The sequence below is a fragment of the Pelodiscus sinensis genome, chromosome 15 (assembly GCF_052426305.1).
Source record: "Pelodiscus sinensis isolate ZL-2025 chromosome 15, ASM5242630v1, whole genome shotgun sequence".
Lineage (NCBI taxonomy): Eukaryota > Metazoa > Chordata > Testudines > Trionychidae > Pelodiscus > Pelodiscus sinensis.
The window spans coordinates 4,942,078-4,960,615 of NC_143066.1; the positions used below are offsets into that span (position 1 = coordinate 4,942,078).

The 18,538-nt window shown below is 71.5% G+C and overlaps 1 protein-coding gene across 2 annotated transcripts in view; it reads left to right on the forward strand.

The window, feature by feature from the left end:
* Positions 1 to 18,538, forward strand: part of LOC102447944 (coronin-7) — a 103,239-nt gene that overhangs the window by 32,292 nt on the left and 52,409 nt on the right. For both annotated transcript variants that reach the window (XM_075899092.2, XM_089782211.1), the window contains exons 8-9: positions 1,734 to 1,820; positions 4,794 to 4,876. In XM_075899092.2, the coding sequence (XP_075755207.2) occupies positions 1,734 to 1,820; positions 4,794 to 4,876 (170 nt within the window). The remainder of the gene's footprint in view (positions 1 to 1,733; positions 1,821 to 4,793; positions 4,877 to 18,538) is intronic.

Below are 18,538 nucleotides of genomic sequence, written 5' to 3' on the forward strand. Positions count from 1 at the left end.
CCCGCACAGCCCCGGGCCGGGGGAGCCGGGAGGTGGTTGGGGGGCAGAAGGCCGAGCCCCCTTCCCGCACAGCCCCGGGCCGGGGGAGCCGGGAGGTGGTTGGGGGGCAGAAGGCCGAGCCCCCTTCCCGCACAGCCCCGGGCCGGGGGAGCCGGGAGGTGGTTGGGGGGCAGAAGGCCGAGCCCCCTTCCCGCACAGCCCCGGGCCGGGGGAGCCGGGAGGTGGTTGGGGGGCAGAACGCTGAGCCCCCTTCCCGCACAGCCCCGGGCCGGGGGAGCCGGGAGGTGGTTGGGGGGCAGAACACCGAGCCCCCTTCCCACACAGCCCCGGGCCGGGGGAGGGGCGGGGTCCGCTCTCTGCTCGCGGGGTGTGAGGGCACGGACCTACGTGGCTGGTCGGCGAGCGCTGGCAGCGAGGAGGGGCTCACCCGGGGGCTGGCGCTGCCTGTGGGCACGTTCCCAGCTCCATCCTGGCAGCGCCGTTCGCTTTTCCCTGACGTGCTTAAACCATTAGTGGTTTGAAACCTGGAACGTGCCCAACGCGCTTGTAGGAAACCAGCGTCTGGTGCGGACGGGGGCTGGGCACCAGCCGAGTGCCGGCGGGCTCTGTCTGCGAGGGGCAGCCAGCCAGGGCTGGTAGTGAGAGCGACGCCCCTGGCAGGGGGCCGTGTGGAACCGGCGGGGCGGGTCCGGGTCTCGCCGCCTCTGGACCCCGGGGGCTCTGCTGGAGATAAGCGCGAGTGGTCCCCGCAGCCCAGGCTTGGAGGGGCCACCCTCCCGGCCTGGTGTCCCCAGGGAGTCGGCCGGGCAAGCGGAGCCAGCCAGCACCCCTGGGCTGCACGCTTGCTGCCAGTTGGGAGGCAGCAGAGAGCCCTGCAGACTCCAGCTCCCCAGCCCCTGAGCCAGCCCCTGAGCTGGGAGAAGGAGCCGTTTCACGCCGGGCTTTTCCTTGTGCAAACGCTTAGCAAACCGCCTCCCCTGCTCCTGGGAGCTAGGGAATGGAAACGGAGGCACGGGGAAACTGAGGCATGGGAGGCGGGCCTCTCAAAGCCACAGCAAATCAGGCCTGGGACTGACTTTCCTCTCCTTGGCCCGTGCTCACACCCCTCCCCCGCCACTCCCAGGGCGATAGGGGGTGAATCGCGGTTTGGTAGCTTCTGGCGGTGCCAGGGGTGCCAGGGGCTACGGGAGTGGCAAAGGCCTTGGCACTGGGCTTGGACTAAGAGCCCCGCTGCAGAGTCCTGAGCGGAATGAGCCGCACTGCCCAGGCCGGCCTTGCTCCGGCTGGGGGTGCCCGGGCAGATGTGGCCAGTGCCCCCTCCCTTACGCCACGGCCAGAGGGGGGGCTGTGGCGCTTCCGAGCCCCCTGAGCCCCGTGCTCCTGTCCCTGGCGCTAGTGCGCCCGCGCGTTAGACTGGTCGGCGGCTTTCCGCTCGGGAAAGCGACAGGGAACCGGCCCAGAGCCGCTGGCGCTGCCATGGCCTCGGGGTGGGAGCTAGGCCTGGGCTTCTGGCGCAGCCACGCCCGTGCCCCCCGGCAGCCCCCGGAGAGCCTCTGCGAGACAGGAGGAACCCGCTCCCAGCCCGATTCTTCAGGGCTGGCAGATCGAACCCCTGGGTAAACTGAGGCCAAGGGGTGCCCCTTTGGGTCCCGGCACAGAGCAGCAGAGCCAGGCTGCGCACGCCCTACGCTACCGGAAGAGTAACTGGGGGGGTCTCTGTGGGTTTTTTTCAGAGCACCCAGGGTCACGAAAACAACAAGGATTCCAGGCTGCTCTGGCTGAACGCCAGCGATTACGTCCTGTCCGTGGGATTCAGCCAGGTACGGCTCCTGCTCCCCTCCCGCTCCCGCCACTCGCTGTGCGGCCCTGCCCGGGGGCGGCTGGATCTGCCCCACGCGGGCGGCAGTGGAAGGAAGCCCCGATACTGGCAGAGCGCGGTGCCCGCCTGCCCTGGCCACGTTCCTGGGGGCGGCAGCGGAAGGAAGCCCCGATACTGGCAGAGCGCGGTGCCCGCCTGCCCTGGCCACGTTCCTGGGGGCGGCAGCGGAAGGAAGCCCCGATACTGGCAGAGCGCGGTGCCCGCCTGCTCTGGCCACGTTCCTGGGGGCGGCAGCGGAAGGAAGCCCCGATACTGGCAGAGCGCGGTGCCCGCCTGCCCTGGCCACGTTCCTGGGGGCAGCAGTGGAAGGAAGCCCCGATACTGGCAGAGCGCGGTGCCCGCCTGCCCTGGCCACGTTCCTGGGGGTGGCAGCGGAAGGAAGCCCCGATACTGGCAGAGCGCGGTGCCCGCCTGCCCTGGCCACGTTCCTGGGGGCAGCAGCGGAAGGAAGCCCCGATACTGGCAGAGCGCGGTGCCCGCCTGCCCTGGCCACGTTCCTGGGGGCGGCAGCGGAAGGAAGCCCCGATACTGGCAGAGCACGGTGCCCGCCTGCCCTGGCCACGTTCCTGGGGGTGGCAGCGGAAGGAAGCCCCGATACTGGCAGAGCGCGGTGCCCGCCTGCCCTGGCCACGTTCCTGGGGGCGGCAGCGGAAGGAAGCCCCGATACTGGCAGAGCGCGGTGCCCGCCTGCCCTGGCCACGTTCCTGGGGGTGGCAGTGGAAGGAAGCCCCGATACTGTCAGAGCGCGGTGCCCGCCTGCCCTGGCCACGTTCCTGGGGGCGGCAGCGGAAGGAAGCCCCGATACTGGCAGAGCGCGGTGCCCGCCTGCCCTGGCCACGTTCCTGGGGGCGGCAGCGGAAGGAAGCCCCGATACTGGCAGAGCGCGGTGCCCGCCTGCCCTGGCCACGTTCCTGGGGACGGCAGTGGAAGGAAGCCCCGATACTGGCAGAGCGCGGTGCCCGCCTGCCCTGGCCACGTTCCTGGGGGCGGCAGGGGAAGGAAGCCCCGATACTGGCAGAGCGCGGTGCCCGCCTGCCCTGGCCACGTTCCTGAGGATGGCAGCGGAAGGAAGCCCCGATACTGGCAGAGCGCGGTGCCCGCCTGCCCTGGCCACGTTCCTGGGGGCAGCAGCGGAAGGAAGCCCCGATACTGGCAGAGCGCAGTGCCCGCCTGCCCTGGCCACGTTCCTGGGGGTGGCAGCGGAAGGAAGCCCCGATACTGGCAGAGCGCGGTGCCCACCTGCCCTGGCCACGTTCCTGGGGGTGGCAGCGGAAGGAAGCCCCGATACTGGCAGAGCGCGGTGCCCGCCTGCCCTGGCCACGTTCCTGGGGGTGGCAGCGGAAGGAAGCCCCGATACTGGCAGAGCGCGGTGCCCGCCTGCCCTGGCCACGTTCCTGGGGGTGGCAGCGGAAGGAAGCCCCGATACTGGCAGAGCGCGGTGCCCGCCTGCCCTGGCCACGTTCCTGGGGGCGGCAGGGGAAGGAAGCCCCGATACTGGCAGAGCGCAGTGCCCGCCTGCCCTGGCCACGTTCCTGGGGGCGGCAGGGGAAGGAAGCCCCGATACTGGCAGAGCGCGGTGCCCGCCTGCCCTGGCCACGTTCCTGGGGGTGGCAGCGGAAGGAAGCCCCGATACTGGCAGAGCGCGGTGCCCGCCTGCCCTGGCCACGTTCCTGGGGGTGGCAGCGGAAGGAAGCCCCGATACTGGCAGAGCGCGGTGCCCGCCTGCCCTGGCCACGTTCCTGGGGGCGGCAGCGGCCAAGTGGACCGGCCAGGCCAGCTGCAGGGAGCTCTTGCCACGGGGCGAAGGGGGAGACGGGGGCCCTGGTGGGATTCCCCCCGAGCCGTAGGGCGCTGAGGCAGGCCAGCCCACCCAGCCTCGCTGCCGCCTGCCGTCTCTGCTTGGGGAGGTCTGGCGTGGCCCTGGAGCAGGATGTGCTGAGCGGGGAGCTGGCCACGCAGAGGTGAATGCCCCGGAGGTCAGCGAGCGCTGTGCTTGCTCCCGGGGCCGTGGGCCAGGGGCCAGCCCTGCATCCGGACCCGGCAGGCCCACTCCTCCAGCCCCGGGCCAGCGGGAGAGCCGGCCCCAGCCCATGGCACGCGAGGCAGCAGCACGCTCAGGCCGGAGGGGGAGCAGGTCACCACGGCTCACTGGAGCAGCCAGGGAACGGCTTGGCACCGGCCTCCGCTGCCTCTAGGCTCCTCTGGCCCCTGCCCAGCCTCAGCCACACCGAGGGTGGCCGGGATCTGACCCCAGGCCCAGCTGAGCCTGGACGTGCCGCGGGCGATGGGGCCGCTGAGGAGACGCGTTCCCCTGAAAGCAGCACAGGTGCCAGGCCCCTCAGCGGGCTCCCCCCTTCTTGGGGGGGCAGCCTGTCCCTTTCAGAGGGGAAAGAGGGTTGCACGCTTGGACTGCCCCCCCCCGCCAGAGCCCAGGAGGTCCCCTCCCAGGATGCACTGGGGTCGCACGGGATCCCGTTTGTCCTGACCTGGCTGCGTCTCAGCCCTGCGTGGGGGGGTCCCTGGCGTCTCCCCATGACAAGGCGCCTGCTCGTGTCCCCGGGCTGGGGGTGCGGCATGAAAGCCCCGTCCGGCTGCGCTAGGCCCTGAAGCCTGCAGCCGCTCCCCACCAGGGGAAGTCTGCTCTGATCCCACTGGCCCCCAGCATCCTTGGACCGTAGCACAAGTCCCAGCCCCGTGTATCCCAGGCTGGACAGGCACCTGCCCTGGCATAGGCCGCACCCCCAGGTGGTAACTACCAAAGCCCCCGGCACGGGGCTGGCTGCGGGTTCTTGGGACAGCCATGGCTGGAGTGGAGAGCAGGCCGGTTCCCCTGGACGGTGCGTGTGCGTGTGCATGTGCGTGCGTGTGTGTGCGTGTGCGCAACCCACAAGCCTGTGTCTTTCTGCTCTTGCAGATGAGGGAGCGAGAGGTGAAGCTGTGGGACACGCGGCAGTTCGGCAGCTCGCTCGTCTCCGTCGCGCTGGACACCTCCCCAGGGTAGGATTGCGGGCGGGACGAGGGGACGGCTGTTGACAGTTACCGGGGTGGAGGGCCAATGTGGAAGAGGGCGTGGCAGTGCCGGGGGAGGGGCGTGTCAATGCGGAAGAGGGGGTGGAAGTGCTGAGGGAGGGACGAGGCAGTGTGGAAGAAGGCGTGGCAGTGCCGGGGGAGGGACGTGGCAATGTGAAAGAGGGCGTGGCAGTGCCGGGGGAGGGGTCGTGTCAATGTGGAAGAGAGCGTGGCAGTGCAGGGGAGGGGCGTGGCAATATGGGAGAGGGTGTGGCATGCAGGGGAGGGGTGTGGCAATATGGAAGAGGGCGTGGGTGTGGCATTATGGAAGAGGGCGTGGCAGTGCAAGGGAGGGGCGTGGCACTGTGGAAGAGGGCGTGGCAGCGCAAGGGAGGGGCGTGGCGCTGTGGAAGAGGGCGTGGCAGTGCAAGGGAGGGGCGTGGCACTATGGAAGAGGGTGTGGCAGTGCAAGGGAGGGGCGTGGCACCGTGGAAGAGGGCGTGGCAGTGCAAGGGAGGGGCGTGGCGCTATGGAAGAGGGCATGGAAGTGCAAGGGAGGGGCGTGGTGCCATGGAAGAGGGCGTGGCAGTGCAAGGGAGGGGCGTGGCGCCGTGGAAGAGGGCGTGGCAGTGCAAGGGAGGGGTGTGGCGTTGTGGAAGAGGGTGTGGCAGTGCAAGGGAGGGGCGTGGCGCTGTGGAAGAGGGCGTGGCAGTGCAAGGGAGGGGTGTGGCGCTGTGGAAGAGGGCGTGGCAGTGCAAGGGAGGGGCGTGGCGCTGTGGAAGAGGGCGTGGCAGTGCAGGGGAGGGGCGTGGCGCTGTGGAAGAGGGCGTGGCAGTGCAGGGGAGGGGCGTGGCAGTGCAAGGGAGGGGCGTGGCACTGTGGAAGAGGGCGTGGCAGTGCAAGGGAGGGGCGTGGCGCTGTGGAAGAGGGGCGTGGCAGTTCTGGGGGATGGGCGTGTAATTGTCCTAAGCCTCCGCCAGTCTCCCCAGACCCGGGAGCCATGGACAGGGCTGCAGTCTGGTGCCCTTTCCCTGGAGCCAGGGGCCTGGCTTGCCCCCGCACAACTTAGGTGGGAGCTGTTGGTGCAGCCCCGCAGCACGGACAGGCGGGAGGCGCCCTGCAGCCGCCCCTCCCTGGCGCCTGGGGGATCCCTCGGCGAGTGTCCCAGAGCGCCCGCTGCCTGGGACTGCAGCCGCCTCCCCCCCCCCAGCGCCTGGGGGGAGCCGGGCACGCCCTGGCCGGGGCTCCCCCCCCGGAAAGGGGCAGGCCGGCGCTCCCCCTCGGGGCTGCGGGACCACGCTCCCTGGGGCCTGGCCTGAGCTCCCCCTCGGGGCTGCGGGACCACGCTCCCTGGGGCCTGGCCAGGGCTCCCCCTCGGGGCTGCGGGACCACGCTCCCTGGGGCCTGGCCAGGGCTCCCCCTCGGGGGTGGGCGTGTGGCCTGGGGGAGCAGCAGTGCGAGGACATTCGTCTGCGGGGGAACCCCACCTTGACAAGGGGCCGGGGCTCTTGCCCTGCCCCCGGGAGGGATGGCAGCCGGCCGGCCGGTTCCCTGGGGCTTGGCTCGGCTCGGGCGCTCTGCGCCGGTGGGACGTGGCAGGATCTGGGCTCACGCTGTCCCGCGCCATCTCCCTGTGCTCCGGCCTGCAGGAGGCCAGGGCCCGATGGGGGCGGGGGCTGGGTCCGGGTCCCATGGGTCCTCGGCTCTCCTGGGACCCCCGTGCCCCTGCCCCTGCGAGGGCTGCTGATTGGCCCTGCTCCCAGTGCCAGCACTCCTCCCCCCCCTTCTTATGAGACCCCAGCCAGAGCACAAGAGCGGCCAGACGGGGGCCCCGGAGGGAGGGGACACAACGGGATCCTCACGGGATCCCTCCCCTGTCACTCACCGCCCAACACGCCGAGGCCGGGGACCCATTCCTGCCCAGCCCGGCTCATTGCCACGGATGGGCCGATCCTCCAGGAATCTATCGCGCTTGTTTGAACCCTGGCAAGTCCCCCGCCCCGCGTCTCCTGAGCGCGGCAGAGCGGCCGTGGGGGGCCTCAGAGCCGCGATTTGGGGCGCTGGCTCCAGCCTGGCTCAGGCTGCTGTGGGAAGGGACGGTCGGGGCTCAGGCGCTTGCCGGGGTTGTCTCGGGAGCGGGGCTCTGTCTTGTCCCGGTCTCAGGCTGGGCGCCGGTCCCAGGTGGCCTCGTTCTCTCCCATTCATCTCTCCTGCTTCTTGTCCCAGCCGCTGCCTAGTGCCTGTTCTGGGCCGAGCTCCCGGCCGGGCCTGAGGGGAGTGCTGGAGGCTGCACAGCAAATCGTTCCTTCCCTCAATTCGGGGTGCTCTCCGGGGCTCCTCGCACAAACCAGGGCAGTCGGGAACTCCAGGTGCCCCTCACAGCAGACCAAAGATGGTCTCTCCCCTTTCTTGTGTGACATACTGCTATACACCATCATTAGGGTTCAGAGTTAACACCAGTCTTTAAATGAGCAGGGTGGGTTTGGCATCATGGGTCTCATTGGCAGGCCCCAGGCTTTGTGTTGGGGGGGGCAGAGGCCCCAGACTTTGTGTTTTGGGGGCGAGGCCCCCGGTTTTGTGTTGGGGGGAGGCCCCAGGCTTTGTGTCAGGGCGGCCCAAGAAGGTTCCCTCAATCTTTGCCATCCATGTGTAGATTTTTTCCATCCATGTGCGATATAAAGTGTATATGCACCAAGACATGTGCAGATGTGCACCACCAGTAACAACACCAAGCTAGCTGTGGGTGCTCTGCTAATCACCAGGGCGCCGCTGGACTCTGTCCTGAGCCGCCGCCCACGCGCCCAGCATCCAGGGCAGCCTGGCCCCCAGGGCTGTGGGGGGGTCCCTGGAGCTGCGGGGACGGTAAGCTCTCAAACACCCACTGACGCTTGGAGCGATCCCACTAGCTGTGCGGCACCCCGTGGCCCTCCCTCGGGCGGATCCCTCGGCGCGATGCAGCGCCTGGCGCGGAGCAACGGTCCCTGTGACTGAGAGCGGGGGGACCGGTCGGGCGTTGGCCCGTTGAGTGAGGGTCCCCGTCGTGGCCAGAGCCAGCTGCGCCGCTCCCTGTACCCGGCTCCGAGGGGCCGTGGCTCCAGCAGGCGGGAGGGAAGGAAATCCCTCGGAAGCCTCCCAGCTCAGCCAGGGAGGGGAGGGTGCTGTTAGCCAGGCCTCTCCCCGGGGGCACCCCGGGCATCACGTCCCCCCGAGGACCCTGTCACTTGTGCACGCGACTGCCCCGCCTGCTCTGCAACGCCCTGCAGAGCTCCCGGCCCAGGGCAGGGCTCCGGCGTGGGTTGGCTGCAGCTCCGGCCAAGTATTGCATGGGTTAAAATCCCCGAGTGCTCCTGGGCCCGCCAGTGCCGGACGGCTGGCCCCCGAAACCTGCCTGTGCCGCTAACCCCGCCCCGTTGGGAGGCTCCCTCGACCCCCGCTGGGTTCCCGGCCCCTCGTGGCCCTCGAGCCGGCCCCGGGGCTGGAGAGCTGTTTCGTTCAGCGAGCCCGGGGTCCAAAGGGCGAGGCCCCCCCGGCCCCGCTGGCGGGCGCGCACGTGGCTTGCGAGGGCAGGCAGCCGAGGGCGTTGGAATTCGGCTGCTAATGAGATCCAGACGTGCCTGGCCGCGGCCTGCAGGCCGGGCTCAGCTTGGCTGCGGGGCTGTGTGCGCTGGAGGGATGGGATTGGCAGGCTGCGCGGCCTTATCTGCGTGGCGCTTCGGGCTGCGAAGGGCACAGCTGTGTCCAAAGCAGAGGTGATAAAAAGCAGGGGGGGGGGGCGGCAGCTGCTGATTACAGAGGGGTGAGCTGGCCCCCCCCGAACCCGGACGGGGGGCTAGCAGGCAGGGCAGTGGGGCTGCAGGAGGCAGGCCGGATTCCATTCCTCCCCCGCCCCCGTCCCGTGGCAATGCCAGAGCAGTGCAGGGCTTTGGCCGGGTGCTTGCCGACGTGCTTCCCTCCCGGACCGCCCCTGGCCGGAGGCCTCTGGCCCTGGCTCGCTGCGCCCGGAGCCGGGTCTGGGCCCACAGGCGGAGCAGGCGGGCGAGCTGCTGTCCGGGACCGGACCAGAGGGGCCTCCGCGCCGGGGGCCGGTGCTCCCCGAAGCGAGGGGGCTCTGCGCCTTCAGGGACCGGCTGCCGCCTGCTGAGCCGACCCTCACAGGGGACTTGGTGTCTCAGCCTAGTGCTGGCCCGTCCATGTCACACAGCCAGCCCCCCGCGTGACCCGGCCCGCCTCTCTGCCCCAGGGGCGGGGCTGGGCTGGCCCAGGGCACCAACACAGCTGGGGGGGGCTCCGGTCAGAGCCGAGCTGTGCTGGCACGGCGGGGGGGGGAGCCCAGGGCAGGGACAGTGGGGGGGGCTCCGGTCAGAGCCGAGCTGTGCTGGCACGGCGGGGGGGGAGCCCAGAGCAGGGACAGTGGGGGGGCTCCGGTCAGAGCCGAGCTGTGCTGGCACGGCGGGGGGGGAGCCCAGGGCAGGGACAGTGGGGGGGGCTCCGGTCAGAGCCGAGCTGTGCTGGCACGGCGGGGGGGGGGGAGCCCAGGGCAGGGACAGTGGGGGGGGCTCCGGTCAGAGCCGAGCTGTGCTGGCATGGCGGGGGGGGGGAGCCCAGGGCAGGGACAGTGTGGGGGGCTCCGGTCGGAGCCGAGCTGTGCTGGCACGGCGGGGGGGGGAGCCCAGGGCAGGGACAGTGGGGGGGGCTCCGGTCAGAGCCGAGCTGTGCTGGCACGGCGGGGGGGGGAGCCCAGGGCAGGGACAGTGGGGGGGGGCTCCGGTCAGAGCCGAGCTGTGCTGGCACGGCGGGGGGGGGAGCCCAGGGCAGGGACAGTGGGGGGGGGCTCCGGTCAGAGCCGAGCTGTGCTGGCACGGCGGGGGGGGGAGCCCAGGGCAGGGACAGTGGGGGGGGGCTCCGGTCAGAGCCGAGCTGTGCTGGCACAGCGGGGGGGAGCCCAGGGCAGGGACAGTGGGGGGGGGCTCCGGTCAGAGCTGAGCTGTGCTGGCACGGCGGGGGGGGGAGCCCAGGGCAGGGACAGTGGGGGGGGCTCCGGTCGCAGCCGAGCTGTGCTGGCACGGCGGGCGGGGACTCTGCCCGTTCTTACCAAACTGTGCCTGCTGGCCCAAGCAGAGCAGCTGAGCTGACCAGGTCCAGCTTTGGGGCGCCCAGTGTCCCCGGCAGGGATGAGGGACGCCCCCCACTTGTGGTTCCCTTCTGCCGGCTTCCCCCAGCCCAGCCTGGTGTTGCTGTTTCGGGAGGGGAGTGGGCAAGACGTGGCCGTCTCCGGCCCTGGCGGCTGGAATGGCTCTGCCCCTGCAAGGAGAGCCCCCCTGCCCTTCGCCAGCCGAGGGCCCGGGACCCCCTGGGCCAGTCCCCCTCGTACCGCCCGCTTCCCTCTCTGCACCGGGCCCTGGGGAGCTGGCAGGGAGGGGGCCCCGGAGCCGGGCCAGGGAGTGGCAGGGGTGCCTGTTCTGCTGGAAGGGGGTGCGCGGGGGCCCTAGGAAACTCTCGTCTGGCCTTGAGGGGGGTGTGCGGAGGCCTCGGCAGAGCGGGGGCCGTGGGGGCCCTGCGTGGAGCTGGGTGCCCTGAGCCTGCCGGCCTGCTCCTCCCTTGGCCTCGAGCAGAGCCCAGCTGGGTGGGTGCGGCGGGTCCCCGACCGGGGCAGGGCCCGGTGCCCAGGGCAGGCGGTGGCTGGAAACACCCTCCCGCCTCAGGCTCCAGCCTCTGAGTCATGCTGGAGCGGGCCTGGCCCGGCTGCTCTGACCTCGCCGGCTCCCGGGTTAGGCGGGGGCGCGCCTCGTGCTGTTTTCCAACACGCTGACTCACGCGCTGCAGCCTCCGCCCCCGCCCGGCGCCAGGAGAGCCGTGTGCCGCCGGACCAGGGGGCGGCTGGCTCCCCTCTCAGCGCACTGGGCGCGGGACGTGGCCCCCGCGAGCGCCGGGACGTTCCGGGGTAGCGGGTGCTCGGGCTGGCCTCCTGCTGCAAGGCAGCCTCCCTCGCACCCGCATCGCAGCGCCCCCTGCTGGCGGCAGCCTTGTGGAGCCAGCGCCTGGGGCAGAGATGGCATCTCCCCTGGGGCAGGAGCAGGGGGGCAGCTCTGGTTTTCTCCTCCCTGCGCCGCCAGGAACACTACAGCGCAGCGGAGCCCAGGAAGGGAGGGCGGCCGTGGCCGGGGAGTTCAGAGAGGGTATTTGGCTGGGTCCCTGGGTTAACGCCCCTCGTGCGGGGGAGGATCCTGGGGCTCCTCGGGGGCAGGGCATGGCTGAGCCCCCGCAGGCAGTCAGCCAGCGTCCCCCCGGCCTGCTCACCTGCATCTGCTGGCCGTGGGGCCGCTGCTGTGTGTGTGAAAGGGGGGTTCTGCGTGCACCTCGGGACCCCAAGGACGCCCCATGGACCCCGCCCCCTCTGGCTGGATCAGCCAAGGAACGAAGGGGGCCAGGCGGAGCAGGGTCCTGCTGAAATCTCTTCGGCCTCCCCCGCCCCCTGCCTGCCCGCTGGCCGGCGGCTGCCCACCCCGCCTGGCACCGTGCCGCTGGGGGCATGGGGCGGCCCCCGGGCCAGGCACTGGGCACTTGCAGGGCAGGAGGGTTTGCCCCAAGCGGGGTAAGGCGCAGCGGGACGTGGAACTGGTCTGTCCCGGGGCCCCGAGCCGGCCCCTCTGCCTGCCTGACGCTGCAGCTGCGCTGGGCACTTCCTCCGGCCTGGCAGCGCGGGGGTGGGGGCAGCTGGGACTGGGACGGCAGCAGCCCTGGGGAGAACCGCACTGCTCCGTGTCCCTCGCCCCCTGGAGCCGGCCTCTCGTGGCTGGGGGCCGCACTGGGCCTGGCCGCCTGGGGCCCGGCAGGGCTGGCCTGCAGGTGGGTCGCTGCGGGGGGCCGCGCGCCCGGCCCCACTGGAGAACAATGCCCAGCGTTCCGGCTCGGCCCTGCCAGAGCCCGCGGGAGACAATCGGCCATAAATCAGGGCCGGCCGGAGCAGTGGGAGAGGGACTCGAGCACCCGGAAAGCCGGGGTGCGGGAGGCTGCTTTGTGCTGGGCCGGGGGCGTGCCGGGGCTGCCCTGGATCGGGGGGGGGAGCTTGGGACGCCCCCGAGACCTGCCGTCCCGGCTCCCCCGGCTCCTCGGCGGCAGCGAGGGCGGCCACGGCAGGACTCGGATCCCCTCGTGGGACACGGCCTGGCCTGGGTGTTCCCAACATGGGGGGAGCCGGCTGCCCCACCGCTTTCTGCTGACGCTTCCCCGAGGCTGAGCTGGGACAGCGCCCGGCGCCCCCTTCCCAGCCGGGGGGTCAGCAGCCGAGCGGCAGGCGAGTGCCTCTCAGTCCCGGGTCCCTGCCCCAGCCCCGTGGCCCGGCTCGCGCACAGGGCCGGCCTGTCCGAGGGAGACGGAGGAGAACGGGCCTCGGGGGGTCAGAGCTGCCTGCCGGGTGGAGCTGCTCCGCCCCCCCCCCCCCCACCTAGCTCTGCCCCACAGGAGCCTCTCGCCTGAGCTGGGCTGGGGGGGCAGAGCCGGAGGGGCACAGCCCTGCCCGAGGGCTGCAGCTCCTGGCAACCGGCCGCGTCCTGTCCCCTCCTCCCTGGCGGCCGGGGAGCGGTTCTGGGGCACTGACCGGCCGGCTCTCACCTCTCCAAAGGCCCAGCGGGGGGGGCTTGGCAAACAGCTGGGGGCTGTTGGCCCCGGGCAGGCGTGGGTCTGCATGGAGTGGGACCAGCCTGTCTCTGCTGCCCCCTCCGCTGGGCTGGGGGCCAGAGCCCCTCCCTAGGGCCCTGGTGGGGGAACGGGCCCCTCGTGCCGCCCTGCTCCCTGCCAGGCGCCGGGTCCCCCGGGCGCAGCGCTGGGGCTGGCGAGGGCACTGCCCATGGCCGTGTGCGCGGGCGGCTGGCTGAGTCACGCCAGCCGCTGGCTCGGCTCCTGCAGGAAGCAATTTGGGGGCGGGCAGGAAGCTCAGCCCAGTCATTAGAGGGGCCAGCCCAGGGCAGGGAGCCGTGCTGGGCCGGCTGCTCTGGCCGACACACCCGGGCAGAGCCCGTCACCCGTGCTGCGGCCGGCAGCTCCAGCACGTGGCTGGCAGGGGGCGGGGGCGGGGGCGTGCTCCCTGCCCTCCCGGCTGTACTGTCCTCCAGGCGAGCGGAGCCTCTTCCCAGCTGCACACGGCAGGGGCCTCGGCCCCCGCGCCAGGGAGGGACCCTGGGGCGCTCGGACCAGCCTGCCCCCTCCAGGGACCTAGCCAAGCTCGGGCAGAGCCAAGCCCGCCCTGCCTGCGGAGCCTTGTTGCTAGCCGGAGCCCCGGCTTCTGCTTCTGGGGTGGTGCCCGACGGCCTGTGGCCAGTTCTCCGGCCCAGCTCGGCCCTCCCTGGCCAGCAGCGTCCTGCAGCGGGAGCCCAGCGCTCGGGGGGCAGCAGGCCGGGTACGGGGTGGGGGAGGGGACTGCTCCCCCATTCCCACGCTGAGCGCCGCTGCGCCCTCCCCACCATGCTTAGAGACGCCCCTGCCCCCCGGTTCCGCCCCTGCTGGCCCCTTGGGCGCGCTGGGCGGGGTGTGCAGGGTCTCGCTCTCCTCGCGCTCCTCTCCCCTGCGCTGTGGGACGTCCCAGCTGCCAGACCGGCCCAGAAGCACCAAGGCGCTGGCAACTTCCTGCCCACCGCCGCCTCCCCAGCCCTCGCGGGCACGGGCAGTGACCAGGCCGTCTCCCCGGGGTCCCCCGGCTGGAATTCGGTCAGGGCAGGAATGCCACCCGACCGGTTCCGGCGCCACCCGGGGTGTAGAGAGCACAGAGGGCACGACCGGGCCTGGGCGCCACGACAAAACGAGCTCATCCAGCCGCGCCGCCTCGCAGCGAGGGGCCTGGGCCGGGCGACCTCTGCGCCGCGGGGGAGACCGGCCCCTCGCATCCGTCCGCACGGCAGCGCCCCACACAGGGCCTTCGCTGAGAGGGCGGAGTCAGCACCTCGGGGGGCAGCCCCGGCGCCTGCCTTGGGCCCTGCGTGCCCGGCTCGGGGGGGCAGCCCCGGCACCTGCCTTGGGCCCTGCGTGCCCGGCTCGGGGGGCGGCCCCGGCGCCTGCCTTGGGCCCTGCGTGCCCGGCTCGGGGGGCGGCCCCGGCGCCTGCCTTGGGCCCTGCGTGCCCGGCTCGGGGGGCGGCCCCGGCGCCTGGGGGGCAGCCCCGGCGCCTGCCTTGGGCCCTGCGTGCCCGGCTCGGGGGGCAGCCCCGGCGCCTGCCTTGGGCCCTGCGTGCCCGGCTCGGGGGGCAGCCCCGGCGCCTGCCTTGGGCCCTGCGTGCCCGGCTCGGGGGGCAGCCCCGGCGCCTGCCTTGGGCCCTGCGTGCCCGGCTCGGGGGGCAGCCCCGGCGCCTGCCTTGGGCCCTGCGTGCCCGGCTCGGGGGGCAGCCCCGGCGCCTGCCTTGGGCCCTGCGTGCCCGGCTCGGGGGGCAGCCCTGGCGCCTGCCTTGGGCCCTGCGTGCCCGGCTCGGGGGGCAGCCCCGGCGCCTGCCTTGGGCCCTGCGTGCCCGGCTCGGGGGGCAGCCCCGGCGCCTGCCTTGGGCCCTGCGTGCCCGGCTCGGGGGGCAGCCCTGGCGCCTGCCTTGGGCCCTGCGTGCCCGGCTCGGGGGGCAGCCCTGGCGCCTGCCTTGGGCCCTGCGTGCCCGGCTCGGGGGGCAGCCCTGGCGCCTGCCTTGGGCCCTGCGTGCCTGGCTCGGGGGGCAGCCCCGGCGCCTGCCTTGGGCCCTGCGTGCCTGGCTCGGGGGGCAGCCCTGGCCCAGCACCTCCCAGCTCAGCTCTGGGATCCACGGCTAGGGACCACGAGGGGGGGGCGGGCTGCGAGCTGGCGCAGGGGCTCGGAAAGGGGCAGCCTCCTGCGTGCTCAGGAGGGGGCATTGTCCGGGCGTGGGGGCTGAGCGGAGCTTTGGCCCCGTCGTGGCTTCTGGGGAGCAGCCTCAAGGCCAGCCCCCCCCCCCGGTCGCCAGCCCGGCCCCCTGCGTGCGGTGGGAGGTAGAGGCAGGCATTGCTGCTCCGGCCGGCCGCTCCTGCCTTTCCTCAGTGCTCCCCGGGGGAGGGCGGGGGCCGCGTGCCGACAGCCGTCTGGCCGGAGGCGCAGGCAGGGCCCCGGCACGGATTTCGGCGGCCCCCATTCAGCGCTCAGCGAGGGCAGGTGGGACCCACAGCGCCCGGGAGCCTGCGTGGCCACGGGGAGCCCAGTGAAACCCGACCCCCCGCAGCGTCCTCCTCCGGGCGCCGTTTCCACGGCCCAAGCCCCCGTCGCCGCCCTCTCTCTGGGCCCAGCCGCTTCGCCCGGCCCCCGCTGCCGATTATTTCCCCGGGGCTTATAAATACACACCCGCGAGCGTATGACGTGGCGGCAGGCGCGGGCGCGGGCGTGGCAGGAAGCAGACAGAACCGCGCGGCGACTGCCCAAAGTCAAACGCGCCGCCGCCACTGAGCGCCCAGTTCCAGCGCCTTCCCAGCCGGGGTGCCCCCCGCGTCCGTATTTCAGACCCGTGTCCTGCCGTTCCCCCCCTTCCCGCTTTCGTGTCCCCCTCGGGGGGGGAGCCGTCTGCAGGACCAGCGTTGTTGAATTCCCTCGCCTTGTACAGAATTTCCCGGGGGGGGGGGGGGCTTTGCTCTCCCCCCCACCCCCCTTTCAGTGGAAAAGTACCAGATTCAAGATGAATTCCAGCAGCAGGTGCCATGGCATTGTGGGAGAGAAGGGAGCGCTCAGTGGCTGGAGCATGGGCTTGCTACACCCAGGGTTGTGAGTTCGATCCTCGAGGAAGCCGTTTGGGGCAAATCTGTCAGGGATGGTCCTTGGCCCTGCGGTGGGGGTGGGGCCTGGACTCACTGACTCGCAAGGTCCCTTCCGGCTCTAGGAGCTAGGCAACCTCCATTCATGTCGTACCCAGCGGCGGCAGCAGACCGCTCTCCCCTGCGCGGTTGGAAGGGCTGGGGAGCGGTTTTGCCCCACCGGGTACACGTGGCCACTCAGCCGGGTCTCCCGCCCAGAAACGGCGCACGCGCAGGCTGCAGCGTCTCTCCGGGCGCAGGCGTTTTGCATAGAGCATTTGCCGGGATGCGCCTTCAGCAGCGCGTTTCCGTACACGGGGCCCGGGCGCAGCCCCGCGTTGGCTCCGATGGACCCGCCGTGCGGCTCGGGCCGAGCCCCCTGCTGGGGGGGCAGCGCTTGGGGAGGGCGGTTCGAATCCCGGCTCTCCGGCGGCGGGAGGCCACGGTTAACCCTCCGCTCCCCGTCTCTGCCTGCCACGTGCTCCGCAGCTGTGTGGGCCTGGGCCAGGGGGAGGGAAGTCACCTTCGACCCCAGTTCAGAGGCTGCTTCCCCTGCTGCGGCGGGGGCCGGGCCGGCGGCCTGCCTGGCCTGGGGTAGGCCCAGCTGCTGCTGGGGCCACGGGCGACCCCCCACTCAGCGGCTGAGGAGAGGCGGCCATGGCCCAGGCCCCGTTGGAAGCGTCTTTCCCTCAGTCCCAGCGAGGCTCTGGGCTGGAGACGGGGGGGCTGTAACGCGGGAGGGAGACAACGGGGGGCTCAGAGAAGCGATGGGAGCTGAGACCTGTGCTGGCCCCGTGGCTCCCGGCATGGAGCTCATCCGAAATCTCTGGCGATTCCCCTCCCCAGGTCCTGGCTGCCTGGGGGGTTAGCCCCCCCCCCGTGTATATCACCTGGGGGTGTTCCTAGCCCCCCCGTGTATATCACCTGGGGGTGTTCCTAGCCCCCCCCCCGTGTATATCACCTGGGGGTGTTCCTAGCCCCTCCCCGTGTATATCACCTGGGGGTGTTCCTAGCCCCCCCCCGTGTATATCACCTGGGGGTGTTCCTAGCCCCCCCCCCGTGTATATCACCTGGGGGTGTTCCTAGCCCCTCCCCCCGTGTATATCACCTGGGGGTGTTCCTAGCCCCCCCCCCGTGTATATCACCTGGGGATGTTCCTAGCCCCTCCCCCCGTGTATATCACCTGGGGGTGTTCCTAGCCCCCCCCCGTGTATATCACCTGGGGGTGTTCCTAGCCCCCCCCCGTGTATATCACCTGGGGGTGTTCCTAGCCCCCCCCCCCGTGTATATCACCTGGGGGTGTTCCTAGCCCCTCCCCGTGTATATCACCTGGGGGTGTTCCTAGCCCCCCCCCCCGTGTATATCACCTGGGGGTGTTCCTAGCCCCCCCCCCGTGTATATCACCTGGGGGTGTTCCTAGCCCCCCCCCCCTGTGTATATCACCTGGGGGTGTTCCTAGCCCCCCCCCCGTGTATATCACCTGGGGGTGTTCCTAGCCCCCCCCCGTGTATATCACCTGGGGGTGTTCCTAGCCCCCCCCCCGTGTATATCACCTGGGGGTGTTCCTAGCCCCCCCGTGTATATCACCTGGGGGTGTTCCTAGCCCCCCCCCGTGTATATCACCTGGGGGTGTTCCTAGCCCCCCCCCGTGTATATCACCTGGGGGTGTTCCTAGCCCCCCCCCCTGTGTATATCACCTGGGGGTGTTCCTAGCCCCCCCCCCGTGTATATCACCTGGGGGTGTTCCTAGCCCCCCCCCGTGTATATCACCTGGGGGTGTTCCTAGCCCCCCCCCCGTGTATATCACCTGGGGGTGTTCCTAGCCCCCCCCCCGTGTATATCACCTGGGGGTGTTCCTAGCCCCTCCCCGTGTATATCACCTGGGGGTGTTCCTAGCCCCCCCCCCCGTGTATATCACCTGGGGGTGTTCCTAGCCCCCCCGTGTATATCACCTGGGGGTGTTCCTAGCCCCTCCCCGTGTATATCACCTGGGGGTGTTCCTAGCCCCCCCGTGTATATCACCTGGGGGTGTTCCTAGCCCCCCCCGTGTATATCACCTGGGGGTGTTCCTAGCCCCCCCCCGTGTATATCACCTGGGGGTGTTCCTAGCCCCCCCGTGTATATCACCTGGGGGTGTTCCTAGCCCCTCCCCGTGTATATCACCTGGGGGTGTTCCTAGCCCCCCCCCGTGTATATCACCTGGGGGTGTTCCTAGCCCCCCCCCCCGTGTATATCACCTGGGGGTGTTCCTAGCCCCCCCCCGTGTATATCACCTGGGGGTGTTCCTAGCCCCTCCCCGTGTATATCACCTGGGGGTGTTCCTAGCCCCCCCCCGTGTATATCACCTGGGGGTGTTCCTAGCCCCCCCCCGTGTATATCACCTGGGGGTGTTCCTAGCCCCCCCGTGTATATCACCTGGGGGTGTTCCTAGCCCCCCCCCCGTGTATATCACCTGGGGGTGTTCCTAGCCCCTCCCCGTGTATATCACCTGGGGGTGTTCCTAGCCCCCCCCCGTGTATATCACCTGGGGGTGTTCCTAGCCCCCCCCCGTGTATATCACCTGGGGGTGTTCCTAGCCCCTCCCCGTGTATATCACCTGGGGGTGTTCCTAGCCCCCCCCCCTGTGTATATCACCTGGGGGTGTTCCTAGCCCCCCCCCCCCCCCCGGCCTGCAAAGCCAGTCCCCTCCCCGTGCCTGGCTCTGATCCCCCGCTCTGGCAGTCCCGGGGGCAGCTGCTTGCCCGGCCTGCAGAGAGAAGCTGGCAGGGTGCAGGGCTCGGATGCCAGGCGGGTCCCCCAGCAGCCTGCCCGCCCGGCAGCTGTCCCTGGAGCTCCCGGCCCTTTGATCTTCCTCCCACTCGGCTGCAGGGCGAGGGCAGCGGGGTCCC